Here is an 18,987-nt window from a genome sequence, read left to right as displayed (position 1 = left end):
TATGTATATTCATTCATTTTGCTGTAAATAAACTTTAATATTCTTCTGGGATTTATAGAGGCCTGAAAGTGAAGTGTGTGCAGTAAATATTGCACCAATTGTTATTCCTAATCTCCTCACAAACTGTTCATGGACTATCAAGAATGGATGTGATTTCTTTCTAGGATTGGAGTGATGTGTTTAATCTTCAATTGCCAAATATTTGGCAAAAAGCCTGGGAGGAAAATCTAAAGGCACTTTTCACAAGATATCTTGAAAAGGCAAGTTTTGTCTGGAATCTGCAAGCAGTCATAGATTAGCATGTGTCTCTAATCTGTGCTCTAATGTCATTTTAATTGAACATAATTAAAGGTAAACAATGGATTCTACTGAAATTGAACTGATAATAGATAATATACGTAGCACACAAAAGGAATGTAGTACAATCATTTCAATAATCATACAGTACATACAAAGCAATATTAATAAAATGTAACTCTTTACTTGTGATTTTTACAGTGAACTATAACTCTATATTCATTTATTTGTTTGAACAGAAAGAGTTAAAAGACCAAGTGAAATACTACCTTGAATATTCTGGTGTTTGTCCAGCAATGGAGAAATGCATGTTTGTTTGTGCCAAAAATGCAATTAACAGATTGGTGTCCAAGGTAAGTTTTTTAATTCCTAATCGCAAACACTGTTCTGTTTTTTCTCTTTGTGTTTTTCCACACTTCATGATCACTGCTTAAAATAAATTGTACCGATATTAAGCTAGGAATTTCTGTTTTTGCATCTACAGCAATTGTAATTTATGCACCTCTTTTCACGTATATTTGCAGAGCAACCAGAAGGGACAATGGTCTAGTTTGGTAAGGCATAAAAGAACACAATATAAATCTGTACCAATTTACAAATGTTATAAATAATTTTTTGATATGCAACATAGCCAAGTACCTGTGAAAAGTTTGTAGACATCTAGACTTTTATGTTTTATTTAAGAGACATATTCATGTTCCTTTTGTTTCTGTGCAACAAACTCAGTAATGTAACTGTATGAAGATTTACTTTGACCATACAGAACTATAAATGTCCAGAAGTTGTACAAACTCTCAGAATCTGAGACTCCAAACATTTAGCCGAAATAGTTTGCTGTGCCTCTTCTAAAACTAACCAGAGATGTTCCTCACTAGTTGGAGATTTCTTTCTGACCTTGTGATGTAGTTCATTCCAGAGCAGTTCAATAGGATTTAGTTGTGGCGACTGAGCAGTAGGGATTGCTCGATACTATCATTTCAGCTTTAGTATCAGTATTGAATACTTCTGCAGTAACAAATGAATACAAAATTGTAACTCTTGTAAAGTAATCTGTGTAAGGGTCCTTTGCAATCCAGGTGTATTTCAATACTTTTGATCGAATTCTACTCCAAAGTTCTGAACATTTAGTGTATATACTTAAAAAAACAATTTATTGTGTTGTCAAACAGGTGGGTCTCTTAACGTCAAAGTCTCCTAAATGTGGAACCCTGATGTCCTTCATTATCGAAAGAAAACTGCAAGGTCTAGCCTGGAACCATGAGGACTACCTTTATCTTCTCTATAATGAAGAGCTGAGAGATGTTCTTTCAAAAATGCGTAAGCTGTTTTTCTTTTAAAGTATTTATTTAGATAGTTCTGTGTTAAATTTATTTTTAAAAAAGTATCATTTAAGAATTAAATCCAATAAAAAAAAAGAAAATAAATAAATGACTATTCTAATAAATATTGGCCCATCTGACCCAGCAAATGAAAAATGTAAAGGATGTTATATAACTTTCAAGAACTTAGTGATTATGATAAGGTAACTCAACCTGACTAGAAAGGTGTTCAGGAAATGCTCACTGCAATTGTTTAGATTAGAATATTGATAGATTGTGTTGATTTTTGTCTGAAGAGCAAAGATGCCTCAGAAGTGATATATATGTATATATGTATATATATTTGCCCCCTTCCTGAATTTTTTCCCACATACTTTTCACACTTAAATAATTCAGATCATTACATTTTAATATTAAAAAACAAAATTAGTTTATTAAGAGAACAAAGCTGACCAAACATGCTCGGCTCTATGTGAAGAAGTAAGTGCCCTCCTAATCTAATACCTGGCTATGTGCAAAGACTGTAATCAGGCGTTTGTAATAACCTCTAATGAGTCTTTCACATCTCTGTGGAGAGATTTCCGCTCCCTCCGCTTCGCAGAATTGTTTTAATTCAGCCACATTGGAGGGTTTTTGAGCATGAACAGCCTGTTTAAGTGCCGGGTGTCTCCACTGTGCTGGAAGTGGCTGTGGATTCTCTTGCTGTGTGTGCGCTTCACCTCTCTGATGGCACGAGACAGTTTGACCCTTGCTGTTCTTAAGGCCACCTTGTCCCCTGCTGGAGCATGTAGTGATGGTCTTGGAGATGGTCGCATCGTTAACGCACTTGCTGATGTAGCTGGTCGCTAATGATGTGAACTCCTCCAAGTTGATGGAATCCCCGTTGGTTGCAGCCTCCCTAAACATGTCCCAGTCAGTGCACTCAAAACGGTCCTGTAGAGCAGAGGCACCTGAGTGAATATCTGCACGACATACTGAGATCTATGTGAAAAAAATCCTATCAAATCCTACCCAAGACTTGCTACAACAAAGCAGAAGCTAACAGGGCTACAGTCAAAGTTCTTAGCACTTTTAAAGATTTACATTTCATTTCTTCATAGTTAAGAAATATAGTCTGCACTTGTAGAAGGTATGTTTAAGGTTTATTTAGTTCAATATTCTGCTAAGTAATGAGACTTTACATTTCATCATGCAGAGCAACAGCAGATGGACAAAATCTGCATTGGACAAAATCAAACTAAACAACTCCTACAAAAAGCTCACATGCTAATAGATCAACTGATTGAAGAAATGATGAACAAGACAATACCGTGCAAATTATTAAAAACAATGATTGAAAAGAAAAAAGAACTTAATCATTACCTACTAGGTAAGTTCTAATGCTTTATATTTCTATATCTTTTCCATAATGAGTTTCAGCTTAAGGTGTACTTTCTGCTTTTATGTATACAAAATATACAGAAGTTGTTACTACAACTCAGAGTATATGAGAAGCACATGGAAGGAAAAAGAGGAGTTTGGTCATTTAGTATTGGACACATGTTTTGTCCTTATCCAGTTATCACTAAGATGATTTCAATGAATTCAGTTTTTAAATCATCTTTTTGCCTGAAAGTATTGATAATGTGACAAATATGTTAATTATTTCCTCTGGTAAAATGTTTTCTTTTTGTGGTTTATAACTCATGTCTTAGTATTGAGTATTTAGAGCTATATCTGTGACCAGTACTTTTAAACAATTCTTTTAAAATGACCTGGAAACAAATATGATTTGAAGAACATAGTCTGTTTTGTATAGGAGAAAAAGCGGAGGCATTTCGGAGGACAATAAAGGAAGCAGAAGAGGATTTCAAAAAAATTGAAAAGCTGAAAAGCAAAGTAAAGGTGCTCAATGACCTTAACCAAGGCATGCCAGGTACAGTGGACTGTGTGCTTTCTTTCTTTAAGCAGTTTTCATTTCATTCTCCTGCATTTTATTTTGTTCTGTTGAAACATTTATGCATTTGTTTTATATCCCCAAAGACAAAACAATATTATATTAGTTTTAGCAATTTGCTTACATTACAGTGGTTATTATGTGATGTGAAAGAAGTCTCTCGGTGTCTAATCTAAGAACAAATCCTTTTAGTATAACATTTATTATATTATATGATATTTATCATTTATGATATTAACATATTATACAGCTCAGAAAATGTTAGTTGATTATATGAATTTTACACATTAAAATGAAAATCGAAAGCAAATTCGAAATATTCTTTGTTGAACTTTGCAGAAATATAAAAAATAGCTTCGAGATAAAGCAGAAACCAAAATATAAATAAATATCAGGTCTAAAACTGCATTCTCTATCATGTTTTTCAGTTGACGTAAAACATCTCGAGGCAACTTTGTCAATCAGCCTGGACAAGGAGGAACGTCCACTGAAAACTATCATGGACATGTTCAGTGAAGAACCTGGAAGTGACACATATTCTTTCAATATTCAGGCATTTGACAAGATTGATGTTTTGTATAAAAGCACATACTTTAAAAAACTGTGGCGAGAAACAACAAAACAAGTGAAGAACACGGAGTATAAAGAGTCTGAAGTAATTCCACTGGATCAAGTCTGTGATCAAATTTACAAACCAGCATTTGAAGAATTTCAAAACTCTTTCAAGGGCTTGAAGGATCTCTCGATGAGTCTGCAGGACCTGGACAGAAAACTGGGCAAATTTTTAAGTAGCATTTCAGGAGAACTGAATACAATGGCGGATGTGTTCAGTGAAGATAAACGTAAATGGATTCAGAAGACCACTGAACACATTCAACGTTACAAAGATGTTCAGTCTGCAAAAGGAAACGCAGAAGTGGTCATTGAACTAAAAAATAACCTTGGTCTATGTGGAGACTTTGGTGGTATTGAGAACCTCAGGGTAACGTATTCTCCTTTTTTGTTTCCAGTTTACAAATATAACAGAAATACACCCACTGAACGATTTGCCACACAAAAGTTAATCATCTCATTTTACCTGCTAAATTCCAAAACTGCAATGGAAAAAAAAAATTATTTACAAAGAGTTACTTACATTTCTGCAAAAAATTTGAAAATTATCTAATCTAATCTAATAAATCTTTAGATGGTGTTTATCAATTGTTTTCATTTTTAATTACAGCATATGGACTTCAACTGCTTGCATGATCTCACAGAAGCTGTGTCCAAGCTCGGAAAGCAATTGAGAGACATTTCAGAAGAATCAGTTAGCTTTCTGAGAGAATTAAATAAATGCATCACAGGAGGATTCATCTCATGGATTAAAGAAGTCATAAAAGGTAGGTGTTCAGTGATTCTTTTTTTTAATTATAGTAATTATAACAATTTTTACCACATTTATTTCTAAACTGGGCAAAAAGTATTTACATTCTTTTGAAAGTCTAAAAAGGATTAATGATGGGATTTTTTGGGCCGTTATTGGAATTTATAGAGCATTGTTTAAAAATGATAAAGTGAACCAATGTTTAATACATTCAATTATAGTTGTAGGTTTTATTCAAATGAAGTTAATGAAAATTGTTTGATAATTATCGCTTCATTTACTAATTTTGAAGACGCTGGAGAGCTAACTGCCTTTGTGGAGCTGGCGTCTATCTCTGCTGGAGAAAATACCATGGACATCGACAAAGTGTGCTATTTCAGGGATTCCATATCTGCTGCTCTACCACTAATATATCAGCTCTCTGAAGAATCTGGAATTGATGAGCTCCTGGAAGCCATCAGCAAGCTTGGACTTGCTATAATAAGTGACACAAAACTGACAAATAAACTCGTAAGTTGAATTTAGAATATGCATTTTTTAACACTGTTTTGATGGAGGAATGAACTTTATGGCCAAAGTACTGTTTGTGCATTCAGGTCTGAACTATGTGTATTCCTTGTGAGATATTTTGTGAATGACCTTGCTTTGCCTGACATTGCCCTGCCACATCTTTCATCTTCTTGACTATCTGGATTTGTCTCCCTGTCTGATTTAGTGCATATTGGCATTTTTATTACTTATGATTTAATACAGGACTTTTTAAAATTTCTCTGCTGGCGCTTTGTGTCGTAGACATTCTATCCTGAACACTGGTTCAATATCCATTCAGTTAATAAACCTCCTGCAACATGTCTATAAACCTGCCACTGTACAATTCATTCCAAACATGCTATTGTTCATTTTTACCACAGAAAGACTCCTGTGAGAATATGGAGTGGCTCAGAATTGCCTATGAGACTCATGGTTCTGTTGAGAGGTCGTCTTTGCACCAGGCCACAGATATTAATAGAAATGGGCTTTACATCATCAAAAGTCCACCTAAAGCTCAAACACGGGTACAATGTTAAACTCTTCCTTTTTTCACCAGAGACATTACAATATCTAAGTGTTCAGAGAAACTTAGAGATGCTCTTTTGTTTTGTTTTTTCTTACATTTACACTGTTTACTTATGACTATTTATTTGTTTATTTACATGTTACATTTTTTTTACTATTTGTTAAAAATCATTTAAATAAAGAAAACTAGTCTATACAAACTCTTAGAACTCAAGATAATGAAGTCTCACATAGTTCCAACATTTATTTAAGGCAATTATTTAATTTTGAGAATAATAAATATTTTAGCCGTCATAATTTGGCAAATGTAACAAATTGAGTTTGGTGGTAAAATGACTCTCTATTCCCTTTAAAGTTTACCCTGGAAAGTTGCATTACATTAAGATGTGAGGAAATCTCCATCGATGGACAAGCTGCAGAATACAGAACATACAGCCTCACTGAGCTTCAAGAACTGCTGAACAAACTGATGCTGATTACTGTCACTGTTAAAAACCGAGAGGATGAAATCACAACCTACATTGAGGTACGTTTATGGGTTTGGAGTTATAGTGTTTTTTTAAAACGCAATAAATAAACATACAAGGCAATTTTGACCTGAAGCTGTATCTTGGAAACTGGATTCAGTTACCACTCAGAGCTTCATTTTCCTTTATTAGAGACCCAGTACTGGTCAAATGTAGCTACATTTTGGGTTTTGTACTAAAGCCGAAATGCACCACTTCCTGCTGCAGCAAAGAGCGTAGTGGGTTCAGATTAAACCACCACAGCACAGATTAAAAACCTCCAGCACTAAACTGATTTACACACTTCTCTAACGGACCCTCTGTTGTGATGTGAATCAGTTCATTTTGAAAAGATTTCATTTAATTCAAACAAGTATTTATAAACAACACATTGCATATTATTCCATACTGCTCTAAAACCCACCACAAACACAGATGGTGTTTCCTTTGAGCTTTGTGTGGTCTTTAAACTGTATCTTGTGGGTTTGGCTGGAGCAGGAAGACTTCTTCATGTAGCGTTGATATGACTTCTTTACCTGGTCAAACATGAACTTTGTTTTATTCTCGTACAAATGCAAAAAGGTGGAAGGCAACGCAGGATATAAACCAGGACAGATGGATGGTGTCAAATTGTCTGGTGGAGTGATTGAAGATATGATGTACTTATTTCACATCCTTTAACAAATGTCTTCATTTTCTTCATCACTCATTCATTCATTCATTCACTCCCTTGAAGAATTGTCAGGATTTTCTGGAGATAAAACTCTAATGAGACACATGTGCTGAACTGAATTAGACAGGGAAAACCATAGATGTGTTATCCATTCACATGCATTTAGGGTCTAGGGGTTGACGTTCCCTACTATATAAGGAAACAGGGGCAATACTCTTCACAAAAAGCAGAGAAGGCAAAGTGTGAAACAGGAAGCAAACGTTTATATAAGATTCATGACATAATCTCGAATTCCAAGCTAGAGTTAAATCATTCTAGTGAAAGATTTCCATTCCATTTAATCCTAGGATTTAACCAAACAACTAAACCTTTACCCACATGGTGTTGTTGTTCCTGCTACTCAGAAGAAAAGCAATATTATGGATTTCTGTTTTCTTACAGGTTTTGGAGCAGATAATCAATGTGGGAAAATGCTTCCTTGAGCTCCATGATGCTGGACATATATTGTTTCAAGACTGGGAGATGATAGCCTACTGCAAACAAACACATCCTGTTCGAATCTGGGTGAAATTTGGTGTTACAAATGTAGAAATCAAAGGTCACAGACCCATGCTTGTTGAGCTGAAAGGACTGGGGGAAAGCATGAGAGGTTGTCTTTTTGAATGGTTAAAGTACACAGAGCAGAAAAGAAACACACTCTACTACTTAAATTACTTTACAGCAAAACAGCTGGTCTACCTGTGTTGCTCCGTGGCTACATTTCCGAATGAGCAGAAGAACGTTAGCACTGGTCTTCTTAACACGTTATCCATCATAAAGGACAACATTGAAGAAAGTGATCTGCAAGATGCACTTACCAAAGCACTCAAAACCCCAGTTGAAAGCGGTGGATCACAAGGATCAATTGAGCTCAACAAGTTCCTCAGTGATTATCCAGAGACAATCGAATATTTTCTTCAAACAGGAATTCCAGAGGAAGAGATCAAAGCAGCTATAATCTATTGTGAAGAGGTGAAAGTGGCAGAAGGCTATAATGACTCAGATACTATAGAGGACTACCAAGAAATTGTGATGCAATGCATTGATGATCATCAATCTGATGAAGAATGGGTCCAGGAATGGTGTCAGAAATATAAGATAAGACGGGATAGTGTCTTTAAAAATCAAATGAAATTTAAAGGTGGACCTCTGACGGAAGAAGTGTCTTTTTCAATGACAGAGGAGCAGATTTCAGCAGCATTTGACAACTTGGAAAATTCTGACGAGAAGATTGTAATGCTTTGGAAAACATATCACAACAAACTGTCAGGCCTTGTATCAGATAAGTTTGTTGACTTAGATGTTCTTGGAGAAACCATGAACCATCTTTCCAAATCTGCAGAAGTGACCATAAAACGAAACCTGCCATTCTATTTGCAAGCGGGAAAGCCTAACCTGATTTCCTGTAAAGATGCTGAAATGCTTCCACTTTGCTTATCCCTGTACAGTGATGCAGATCAACCGTTGCCATCCTATGATGAAATTCTGGTCTGTACCTCTGAAACGACTGCAGAAGAGGTGGAACTGCTCATCAGGAGAGCTGTACAGCCTGGTGGCACACATGAAAAGCTCCACTGCTTACTGAATGCAGACAAGCTGAACCATGACGTGTCCCGAAAATTAGAATCCATTTTCTACAAAACAACTCAAGAGACACACGTCCAAGGAGGAATGTGTAATAGTGACTACCGTTTAATTATCTTCTGTGACATGAAGGCTCATCACAGTTATGTTGCCACTGCTTTTGACATGTTTAAAAGGATAGTCTCTGAGGATCCAAATCGAAAAGAGGGAATCAAACAATACCTCCTACACAAGCACCAAACATCATCAGGAGCTGAAAATGGATTTGCAAAACTCAACCACTATGATCAATTTCAGCTGAAAGCACAACTCGTTTTCTCAGAACAAGCTGGCATGGGTAAGAACTCTCTCTCTCTCTCTCTCTCTCTCTCTCTCTCTCTCTCTCTCTCTCTCTCTCTCTCTCTCTCTCTCTCTCTCTCTCTCTCTCTCTCTCTCTCTCTTCTCCTCGCTCGACCGTCCAGACACTGACACTCATTTAGTTATTTATATTTATTTATCCATTCTGTTAAAGTGATCATCAGTTCTTAGTCAGCCATCATCAAATCTTTCATGGGAAACAACTGTTTGGGCTCAAATGAAATATGAAATTTTTTTTAACAAGAATTAGGGTTTTTTTCTATTTTTATTGTTGACTTTTTACATTTATTGTGTTCTACAAACAGGAAAATCCCTGTATGTCAAAAATCTTGTGAAATTGTCTGAAGAAAACCTCAAAAGTGCAGGATTTACTCATACAACAATACGAATACACCAGTCACAGCTGAGGACTGAAGACATTGTCTCTCGGCTGCAGAACTATGAGGACAAACCTATGGATAAAGTCCCGAGAATCTTTCACTTTGACATTCCTCCTGTGGTTAGTATTATTATTTTAGAATAAGCACAATAATATTTACTCTATTTTTCCACCATATTAGAATTCATACAGGATACTGCTATAATCTCATGTATGATCACTTTTATTACCATTAAATGTGTTCTGATACAGTAGTTTTATGATTTGCAGTTGTGCAGTATCAGTGTAAAGAAACCCAAAAGTTTTTGTTAAAAATAAGGTCAATATTGGACATTGAGTCATGTGATCAGCGTACAACGCAACAGGAAAAACATGAAACAGAATCAAGAATCCAGAGACAAAACCAGTGAATGAAATGCTGGAATAAGGTGTTGCATAGTCTGAGAGTGCAGACAGACAGTGTTTATACTTTGTGGTGTTTCGGGAATGAGATGTCTGCAAAGAAAAGTTTACTTGAGTGTGTGTGTGTTTTGACAATATAAAAAATTTTTTAAGTGGAAAAAAAGCACGCTGACAAGCCCAAAAGCATGTCCCATGTACCGAGTCCTGAGAGTGCGACAGTGGTATTTCTATAACAGTGCTTTATGGTGACGCACTACCAAAAGCTCGACCCTCCTGCTGCAAACAGAACTCCACAGGCTGCTCATTATACACTCATATTCCCACTGCTCTAACACTGATTTCTATCAATTCTGTGTTCAGGTCACAAAAGGACTCTACACGTTCCTGCTGCAGCTGTTTGTGCTGAGATGTTTCCAGAGTCCTGATGGTATCATTTGGAGGTGCAATGACTCCCACATTTACTTGGTGGAATACTCCAAAAAAAAGCCCTTAAAATTTGACCAGCAAAGCTCTGAGGTAATCATCACGAGTCACAAGCTGTTTTGTGGATTGAATCGTGTGGAACGTGGGTAATAAACAGTGCCCTCAGTGTTTATATTGTACCAGTTAAAAGTTTGGACAGACTTTCTCCTTCAGTAGAATTTCTTTATTTCTATTATTTTCAACATTGTATTGTATATTTTATATATATGAAAGAACTCATTTCACCTCGGGTCTTCAGTGGTGTCCTGCCTGATCTAATCCACTTCTTAACACCATCATCATGATGCCACGTCTACAGAACCCATCAGTATTATAGAGAAGTGCAGTAGATCAGAGCTGTATCACACACAGGATCTCATACAGCAGACAGTATGAATGTAGTCACTAAAGCAAGAAAACCAATGAACACAATTCAACACGTCTCCTTTCACTGGAGCCACAACTGCACCTCCACATACATCATCTCCAGCAGAAGCATCGATATTCACCGCATCACATCACCCCAGGGTTCCTCCGTTTCTGTTCATTACAGTTTTCCTGGGGATTTACAATGAAGACAATCTGTGTATTTTCTGTGCAAATTCTACTGTTTTGGTTGATCTTTCATCATGATGTTCAGCTTTTCTTCAAAAGTGCATCTTGTAAATTGCAAGTGTACTTGAGGCCAAATCAATTTATTCTTCTCTGTCAGTCAGTTTGGTATGAAAATACAGGTACAGTGCTGTGAAAAAGTATTTGCCAATATTACACAGAGATATTCAAATTCAAGTTCAAATTTTATTTGTCACATACATACAGAGTACAACATTCAGTGAAGTGCTTTTTATGACTGTCCAGCATTTAAACATGAAAAAAAGAAATAGAATATAAGTATAAAAAAATAAAGTAATAAAGTAAAGCTATAGAAAGGTAAATAAAGATAACCCGAGTAAATACAAAATGGAGTATTTTTAATGATGATTTAATTTATTAAGGGAAAGAAGCTGTGCAAACCTGCCTGACCTTGTGTGAATGTGCGATTGATTCTTTAAATTTCCATTTCATATGAAGATATGAAGACTTCATACCAACCGTGAAACATGCTGGTGGTAGTGCTGCTTTGGATCTTCAGGACCTGTTTGTCTTGCCATAATTGATGGAACGATGAATTCTGGGCTCTACCAGAAAATCCTGAAGGAGAATGTCCAGCCAACAGTTCATGACCTCAAGCACACTTGGGTTATGCAGCACACCAGCAAGTCCACCTCTGAATGGATCAGAAATAACAAAATAAAGTGTTTGGAGTGGTCTAGTCAAAGTCCAGATTGAAATCTGATTAAGATGCTGTAGCATGACCTTAAACAGGCTGCTCATGCTCGAAAACCCTCCACTGTGACTGAATTACAATTCTGCAGAGAGCAGTGGGTCAGAAATTCCTCCAGAGTGCTGTGAAAGACTCATTGCCAGTTATCACAAACGCCTGATTGATATACTTTTCTTACAGCACTATGTTCATTCCACATGAATATATTTGAGATTGTGCAGTTTGCTACATATGCAGTTTGTGAGCTCTGACTAGTGCGTTTTCTGACCAATCAATCAAAGGACATGAAAACGCCAAAGTTACTGTACACCTGCTAGAGGGCCATAGAGTTACCAACAGTTTCAATCAACATACTGTATATTCTAAGCTACACACACAGTGCTCTGTGTAGTCTCAACAGGTGTATTAAAGCTGTATTATAATGACTTTGTTATATATGCTGGTTAGCTTTTCTGTGTTTAAGTATTTAGTGAAAATGTAATCATGTCTGTCACTTTTTTGTATTCTCAGATATCAGCTCATGTAGAAGATGCATTTCTGGAAATGTTGCCAACGGTTAAGTGTTTCTCACCTGAGGAAACCCTGAGACACCTAGAACAGAACAAGCCGTACCATAAAGACTGCCAGCTAATGGATGAAACAGAGTTTCGTAGTGAAGCGTTTCAGCGCACTTACCAGTACTTTAAAATCTACAGATCAAAACAAAACCAACTTGAAGGTTTCTCTTTCATTCCTGGATCTGTTGAAGATTCACCAAAGGAATGGTTGGAGTGTCTTTTCCATTTCTGTGACATTAAAAACCCATCTTGGGGAGAATTGAGGAACTTCACCCACTTTCTCAACAGCCAGTTGAACAAATGCGAAAAGTCTATTTTCTGCAGCTCTGCTTTAAAAGAGGATCTGACAGGATTTAAAACATTTGTAGTGAAATTCATGATGACAATGTCCAAGGATTTTTCCATGAGATCCCTAAAGACGTCAGATGATAGCGATGAGAAAGTGGAAGAGGCAGATTTGGAAGACGCGGAGCTCAAAGAATTTCAGCTCCGAAGGCGATGGGAACAACAGGCACATCCTTACATCTTATTCAATGCAGACAATGAGTCCATGACCTTTTTAGGATTTCACATTCACAATTTAAATGCAGTTGACGCTCGGACTAAGGTGATAGTGCAGGAGAGAGTTATTGATCGGACACTTTTTAACCAATTAAAGGCTCAGAGAGTGCCGTTCAACATTAACTTTGAGCAAATGTCCCGTGTTGAGCAGCTGGATATTCTAGGCAGAGTGCTGGGAGTGAAAATCGTGGAGGATCCTGATGACACATATCAGTTGACATTGGATAATGTGATGAAAATCCTTGCGATTCACCTTCGATTTGAATCGGACATTCCTGTGGTAATCATGGGAGAAACAGGATGTGGAAAAACCCGGCTGGTCCAGTTCATGTGTGACCTGCTAAGATCAGGGAAGCAAAGACGTAACCTGATTGTGGTGCGAGTGCACGGAGGTACAACATCAGAGGTCATTTACAAGAAAGTGAGAGAGGCAATCAAGGTTTCAAAAGAAAATGAAGTGCATAAGCTGGATACAGTGCTGTTTTTTGATGAAGCTAATACAACAGAGGCTGTTAATGCAATCAAGGAGGTGATGTGTGACAAGTCTGTCAATGGAGAACAAATCAATGCTCCCCACCTGAAGATCATTGCAGCATGTAATCCCTACAGGAAGCACTCAAAGGAGGCAATAGAGCAACTGGAAAGAGCCGGACTGGGATACAGAGTCAGAAGCGAGAATACGGAGGAGAAACTTGGACAGATACCGATGCGTCAGCTGGTCTACAGAGTTCAGCCTTTACCACCAAGTCTTACTCCTCTGGTGTGGGACTTTGGAAATTTAAATGAGCACACGCAGGAGCTCTATATCACACAGATGGTCAAGACTTTCTTTCACAAGGAAAAGCTTTGTGTTAAACATCAGGATTTATTTACGAAGGTCATCTCTGCCTCTCAGAAGCATATGGCAGAGTTGACTGATGAATGCCGGATGGTCAGTCTCAGAGATATAGAGCGGTGCTTGAAAACAGTCATGTGGTTCTATCAACAAAGGCAAAGATTATTCCAGGAAATTGACAGTAAAAGAGAAAACAACGGAAGCATTGACGATCCACCAGTGGAACCATTGGTTCGTTCTCTTATTCTTGCAATTGGAGTTTGCTACTTGGCTTCACTGGAGAATCGAGATGAATACTTAGCACGAGTTTCAGAAGCGTTTTCTCTGCCCCGTGGTGACATTTTGACAGAAATTAAGCTTTGTAAAGAAGCATTCATCTCAAACGTTGACTGTCCATCAACAGTGGCAAAGAATAATGCTCTGAAAGAAAATGTATTCATGATGGTTGTGTGCATGAACTTAAGAATCCCATTGTTTTTGGTTGGAAAACCCGGAAGCTCAAAATCTTTGTCCAAGACGATTGCTGCTCATGCAATGCAAGGCAAGGCTTCTCCTAAAGATCTTTTTAAGGGATACAAGCAGGCACAGCTGGCCTCGTTCCAGTGCAGCCCGCATTCATCTCCTGATGGGATCATCTCAATATTCAGGCAATGTGCGCAGTTTCAGAAGAGCAAACATTTGGATGAATATGTTGCTGTTGTGGTCCTTGATGAAATTGGACTGGCAGAAGATTCTCCAAAAATGCCACTGAAAACATTGCACCCCCTACTGGAATATGGATGTATTGATGATGAAAATCCTGAGGCTTTCAAGAAAGTTGGATTTATTGGAATTTCCAACTGGTCATTGGACCCAGCAAAGATGAACCGTGGTATTTTGGTTCTGAGAACATCTCCTCTGGAAGAGGAGCTGGAAAAAACAGCTCGTGACATTTGTTCAAGTGATAACGAACCAATCAATGAGGAGATTGCGTGTTTGATTCCCAAGCTTACTGAGTTTTACTTAAAACTGCTTGATGAACAGAAAAGTGAATTCTTTGGCCTCAGGGATTTTTACAGTCTTGTGAAGTTGATCTTGTCCTATGCCTTGGAAGCAAATGGCAGGCCATCGGATGAAGCTCTAACCAGAGCTGTGCAAAGGAATTTTAATGGCCTGGATTCTTTAAATGCTCTGGAAATATTTTGGGAGATATATCAAGGTAAAACAAAGACATGTGACACAGTCTCACTGCTCAGAGAAAACCTGCACATAGGGACTTCAGGGTTTACTTCCAGGTACCTTCTACTGCCAACAATCAATCACGCTGCACTTCAGATTTTAAAATCCCAGAACATCATTGATGTAAGCAATGTTGAAATCATCTTTGGATCCGGTTTCCCTCATGATGAGGAATACTCTCAGGTTTGCCGCACGGTAAACAGAATAAAGACGTGCATGGAGACGGGAAGGTCAGTTGTCTTGTTCAATATTCAGAGCCTTTATGAGAGTCTCTACGATGCTCTGAATCAGTGCTATGTGAAATTGGGTGGAAATTACTATGTTGACCTGGGCCTGGGATCTCACAGAGTTAAATGTAGAGTCAAAGACGAATTTCGACTGATTGTCATTGAAGAGAAGAGCACGGTATATGAGCAGTTCCCTACACCGCTGCTAAATCGACTGGAAAAACATTGCTTGGAGATGAATAATATTCTCCCAAAACATGCTCGACAGATGCAGGCTGAATTAGAGGAATGGCTAAACATGTTTGTGGCCCAGGATTCAACCAAAAGCGATCAGCTCTTTACCAACAAGAAGAAATATGACACTATAGTTGGCTACACAGAAGATACATGTGCATGTGTACTTTTACAGTGCTGTCCACAATTAGTGTCCCAGGAATTGGATCATGATGAGAGAGAGGAAGTTCTTCAAACGGCCAAGGAAATGCTTCTTCAGTGTGCAACTCCAGATTCAGTTTTGCGAGCACCAAAATACATGGAAGAAAAGGCTAAGGAGTTCCTAGAGGTGTATTTCTCAAAGCAGCCACATGGCAGCCTCATACAGGCTCTAAAACAATACAGAGACCGTAAACCTGATGGATTCTGTCTCGAGGTACACTTTACATCTTTAGTTCTTACCACGTGGTTCACTTGTATAGATTTATTTAGATTATAATCTAATTTGAGTATTATTATTATTATTATTATTGTTTATTGATTAAAACAGGTATCCACATATTCTCAACTGCTCAATAAAAAAGATGTGGAGAAAATCACTAAGGAGCTGAAGATTACAGAGAGGGATTCCTGTCTCTTCCTGCTGAATGAATTTTACACAGAGCAGTCTTTTACTCAAGCAGTAAGGTAATGCTCTTATAATGCTCTTACTGTCCACTTAGATGTTTTATGGTCAACAATTATTTATGATATAAACTGTGACGATTTTATTTTTTTTCCTCGTCTTTAGTGAATTTCTCAGCAATGATACAGGAGCATACAAACTCCTACTGCTGCAGTCTTACTTTCATGATGCGAAACAAAGCCAGCGACTTCTCTTCTGTGTGAGGTACTAACCAATTATTACTGTGTAACCATATGTGGAGATTTCATTTCAAATCTTGTTTATAAGCAGAGCTGAAAACATCTTAAAACAAACGCAAAGAAATCAGAATTGCAACTAATTATTAATTATTTATTATTATTATTATTATTATTATTATTATTATTGTAACTAATTATTAAAAATGACCATTTGGATGCCAATCACTATTATTTATAATAAATAATTTAAAAATAATTATTGTTTTGACTCCAGCACATTGTAGCAAATGTTTTCACCACTGCCATATTGCATTCATTACAATAACCTTTATTTAAAACTTTATTTGTTCATAATCTGATTTAAATAAACCAATGTGTTGATTAAAATATTAATTACGTAGGATTTAGTGGCTTGTTGTAAGTATAAAAGTTGGCAGTAAATACACTGATAAAAACACAATGTGAGGATAATATTAAATATTAGATGTTACACAGCGTCCCAGCTTGCTAGAGCTGTGAATTGTGTCTTTTTAAATTGTTTATTCAAAAGCCTCCTGTTTTGAATGTGTGTGACGCTCAGGCACAGCATCGCACGGATCAGGAGTTCCCTCTCAGGTAGAGCCGCCTTCGACATTGTTCTTCTTACGAGACTGCCCCGGATTTCAGGAGGCTGTGGATATACTGCGACGTTTGGAGGTTATTTTGCTTTATATGTTCAAATTGTGCAGTTTACAAAGTAACTAAATATAGAAAATTTAATGAACGTGTCCTTTTACAAATCACACATTACAGCTGAGATTTTTTTCTACTAATATTTTCTTTTTGCCAACCGAATGGGTTTTTCTTTATCTCACTTTTTATGATTTTCTACTGTTTAAGTAAAGTGCACATCCCTGCACAATGATGGTGCACTCTTAATCCCTGACCCAGCATGTGGATTTACTGATAGAGACTCCAAAAACACTTGCTCAGAATAAGATCATCTTCTAAATATCATAAATGTAAACTGTAAATATGTCTGTGTTCCTTCAGATGGCTGGATTTCACTACACATGGATGAACTAATTGTAACTCCAGGATTTTCCGGGGACATTTATGAATTGCAGCATATAACTGTGTCCGAAACATTTACAAAAAGTTTATTCACTGCAACAGGTGATGTAGAAATATTTATATTTACAGTGAGGAAAATAAGTATTTGAACACGCTGCTATTTTGCAAGTTCTCCCACTTAGAAATCATGGAGGGTCTGAAATTGTCATCGTAGGTGCATGTCCACTGTGAGAGACATAATCTAAAAAAAAAATCCAGAAATCACAATGTATGATTTTTAAACTATTCATTTGTATGATACAGCTGCAAATAAGTATTTGAACACCTGAGAAAGTCAATGTTAATATTTGGTACAGGAGCCTTTGTTTGCAATTACAGAGGTCAAACGTTTCCTGTAGTTTTTCACCAGGTTTGCACACACTGCAGGAGGGATTTTGGCCCACTCCTCCACACAGATCTTCTCTAGATCAGTCAGGTTTCTGGCCTGTTGCTGAGAAACACGGAGTTTGAGCTCCCTCCAAAGATTCTCTATTGGGTTTAGGTCTGGAGACTGGCTAGGCCACGCCTGAACCTTGATATGCTTCTTACAGAGCCACTCCTTGGTTATCCTGGCTGTGTGCTTCGGGTCATTGTCATGTTGGAAGACCCAGCCTCGACCCATCTTCAATGCTCTAACTGAGGGAAGGAGGTTGTTCCCCAAAATCTCGCAATACATGGCCCCGGTCATCCTCTCCTTAATACAGTGCTGTCGCCCTGTCCCATGTGCAGAAAAACACCCCCAAAGCATGATGCTACCACCCCCATGCTTCACAGTAGGGATGGTGTTCTTGGGATGGTACTCATCATTCTTCTTCCTCCAAACACGTTTAGTGGAATTATGACCCAAAAGTTCTATTTTGGTCTCATCTGACCACATGACTTTCTCCCATGATTCCTCTGGATCATCCAAATGGTCATTCTTAAACTTAAGACGTGCCTGGACATGTGCTGGTTTAAGCAGGGGAACCTTCCGCGCCATGCATGATTTCATACCATGACGTCTTAGTGTATTACCAACAGTAACCTTGGAAACGGTGGTCCCTGCTCTTTTCAGGTCATTGACCAGCTCCTCCCGTGTAGTTCTGGGCTGATTTCTCACCTTCCTTAGGATCATTGAGACCCCACGAGGTGAGATCTTGCATGGAGCCCCAGTCCGAGGGAGATTGACAGTCATGTTTAGCTTCTTCCATTTTCTAATGATTGCTCCAACAGTGGACCTTTTTTCACCAAGCTGCTTGGCAATTTCCCCGTAGCCCTTTCCAGCCTTGTGGAGGTGTACAATTTTGTCTCTAGTGTCTTTGGACAGCTCTTTGGTCTTGGCCATGTTAGTAGTTGGATTCTTACTGATTGTATGGGGTGGACAGGTGTTTTTATGCAGCTAACTACCTCAAACAGGTGCATCTAATTTAGGATAATAAATGTAGTGGAGGTGACATTTTAAAGGCAGACTAACAGGTCTTTGAGGGTCAGAATTCTAGCTGATAGACAGGTGTTCAAATACTTATTTGCAGCTGCATCATACAAATGAATAGTTTAAAATCATACATTGTGATTTCTGGATTTTTTTTTTAGATTATGTCTCTCACAGTGGACATGCACCTACGATGACAATTTCAGACCCCTCCATGATTTCTAAGTGGAGAACTTGCAAAATAGCTGCATGTTCAAATACTTATTTTCCTCACTGTATATATCCTTTATTCTGATTTTAATTTCTTTTCTA

General features: G+C 37.6%; 1 protein-coding gene across 1 annotated transcript in view; it reads left to right on the top strand.

Annotated features, from left to right (window-relative positions):
* LOC310718628 (E3 ubiquitin-protein ligase rnf213-alpha-like) overlaps window positions 1-17,374 on the top strand; it is a gene marked incomplete at its 3' end in the record, with an annotated part of 39,585 nt that extends 22,211 nt beyond the window's left edge. Inside the window, exons 18-36 of the mRNA XM_083527540.1 lie at window positions 165-260; window positions 537-650; window positions 822-851; window positions 1,467-1,614; window positions 2,812-2,985; window positions 3,415-3,531; window positions 3,981-4,534; window positions 4,775-4,931; window positions 5,208-5,425; window positions 5,827-5,970; window positions 6,327-6,497; window positions 7,592-9,110; window positions 9,436-9,629; window positions 10,272-10,427; window positions 12,208-15,744; window positions 15,859-15,995; window positions 16,099-16,197; window positions 16,753-16,868; window positions 17,205-17,374. Coding sequence (XP_083383666.1) covers window positions 165-260; window positions 537-650; window positions 822-851; window positions 1,467-1,614; window positions 2,812-2,985; window positions 3,415-3,531; window positions 3,981-4,534; window positions 4,775-4,931; window positions 5,208-5,425; window positions 5,827-5,970; window positions 6,327-6,497; window positions 7,592-9,110; window positions 9,436-9,629; window positions 10,272-10,427; window positions 12,208-15,744; window positions 15,859-15,995; window positions 16,099-16,197; window positions 16,753-16,868; window positions 17,205-17,374 — 7,851 coding nt within the window. The remainder of the gene's footprint in view (window positions 1-164; window positions 261-536; window positions 651-821; window positions 852-1,466; window positions 1,615-2,811; window positions 2,986-3,414; window positions 3,532-3,980; window positions 4,535-4,774; window positions 4,932-5,207; window positions 5,426-5,826; window positions 5,971-6,326; window positions 6,498-7,591; window positions 9,111-9,435; window positions 9,630-10,271; window positions 10,428-12,207; window positions 15,745-15,858; window positions 15,996-16,098; window positions 16,198-16,752; window positions 16,869-17,204) is intronic.
* Window positions 17,375-18,987: the final 1,613 nt, after the last annotated feature.

Source organism: Silurus aristotelis (assembly GCF_946808225.1).
Source record: "Silurus aristotelis genome assembly, chromosome: 23".
Lineage (NCBI taxonomy): Eukaryota > Metazoa > Chordata > Actinopteri > Siluriformes > Siluridae > Silurus > Silurus aristotelis.
Note: the sequence above shows the minus strand (reverse complement) of the source record. Positions and strands in the feature narration are given on the sequence as shown.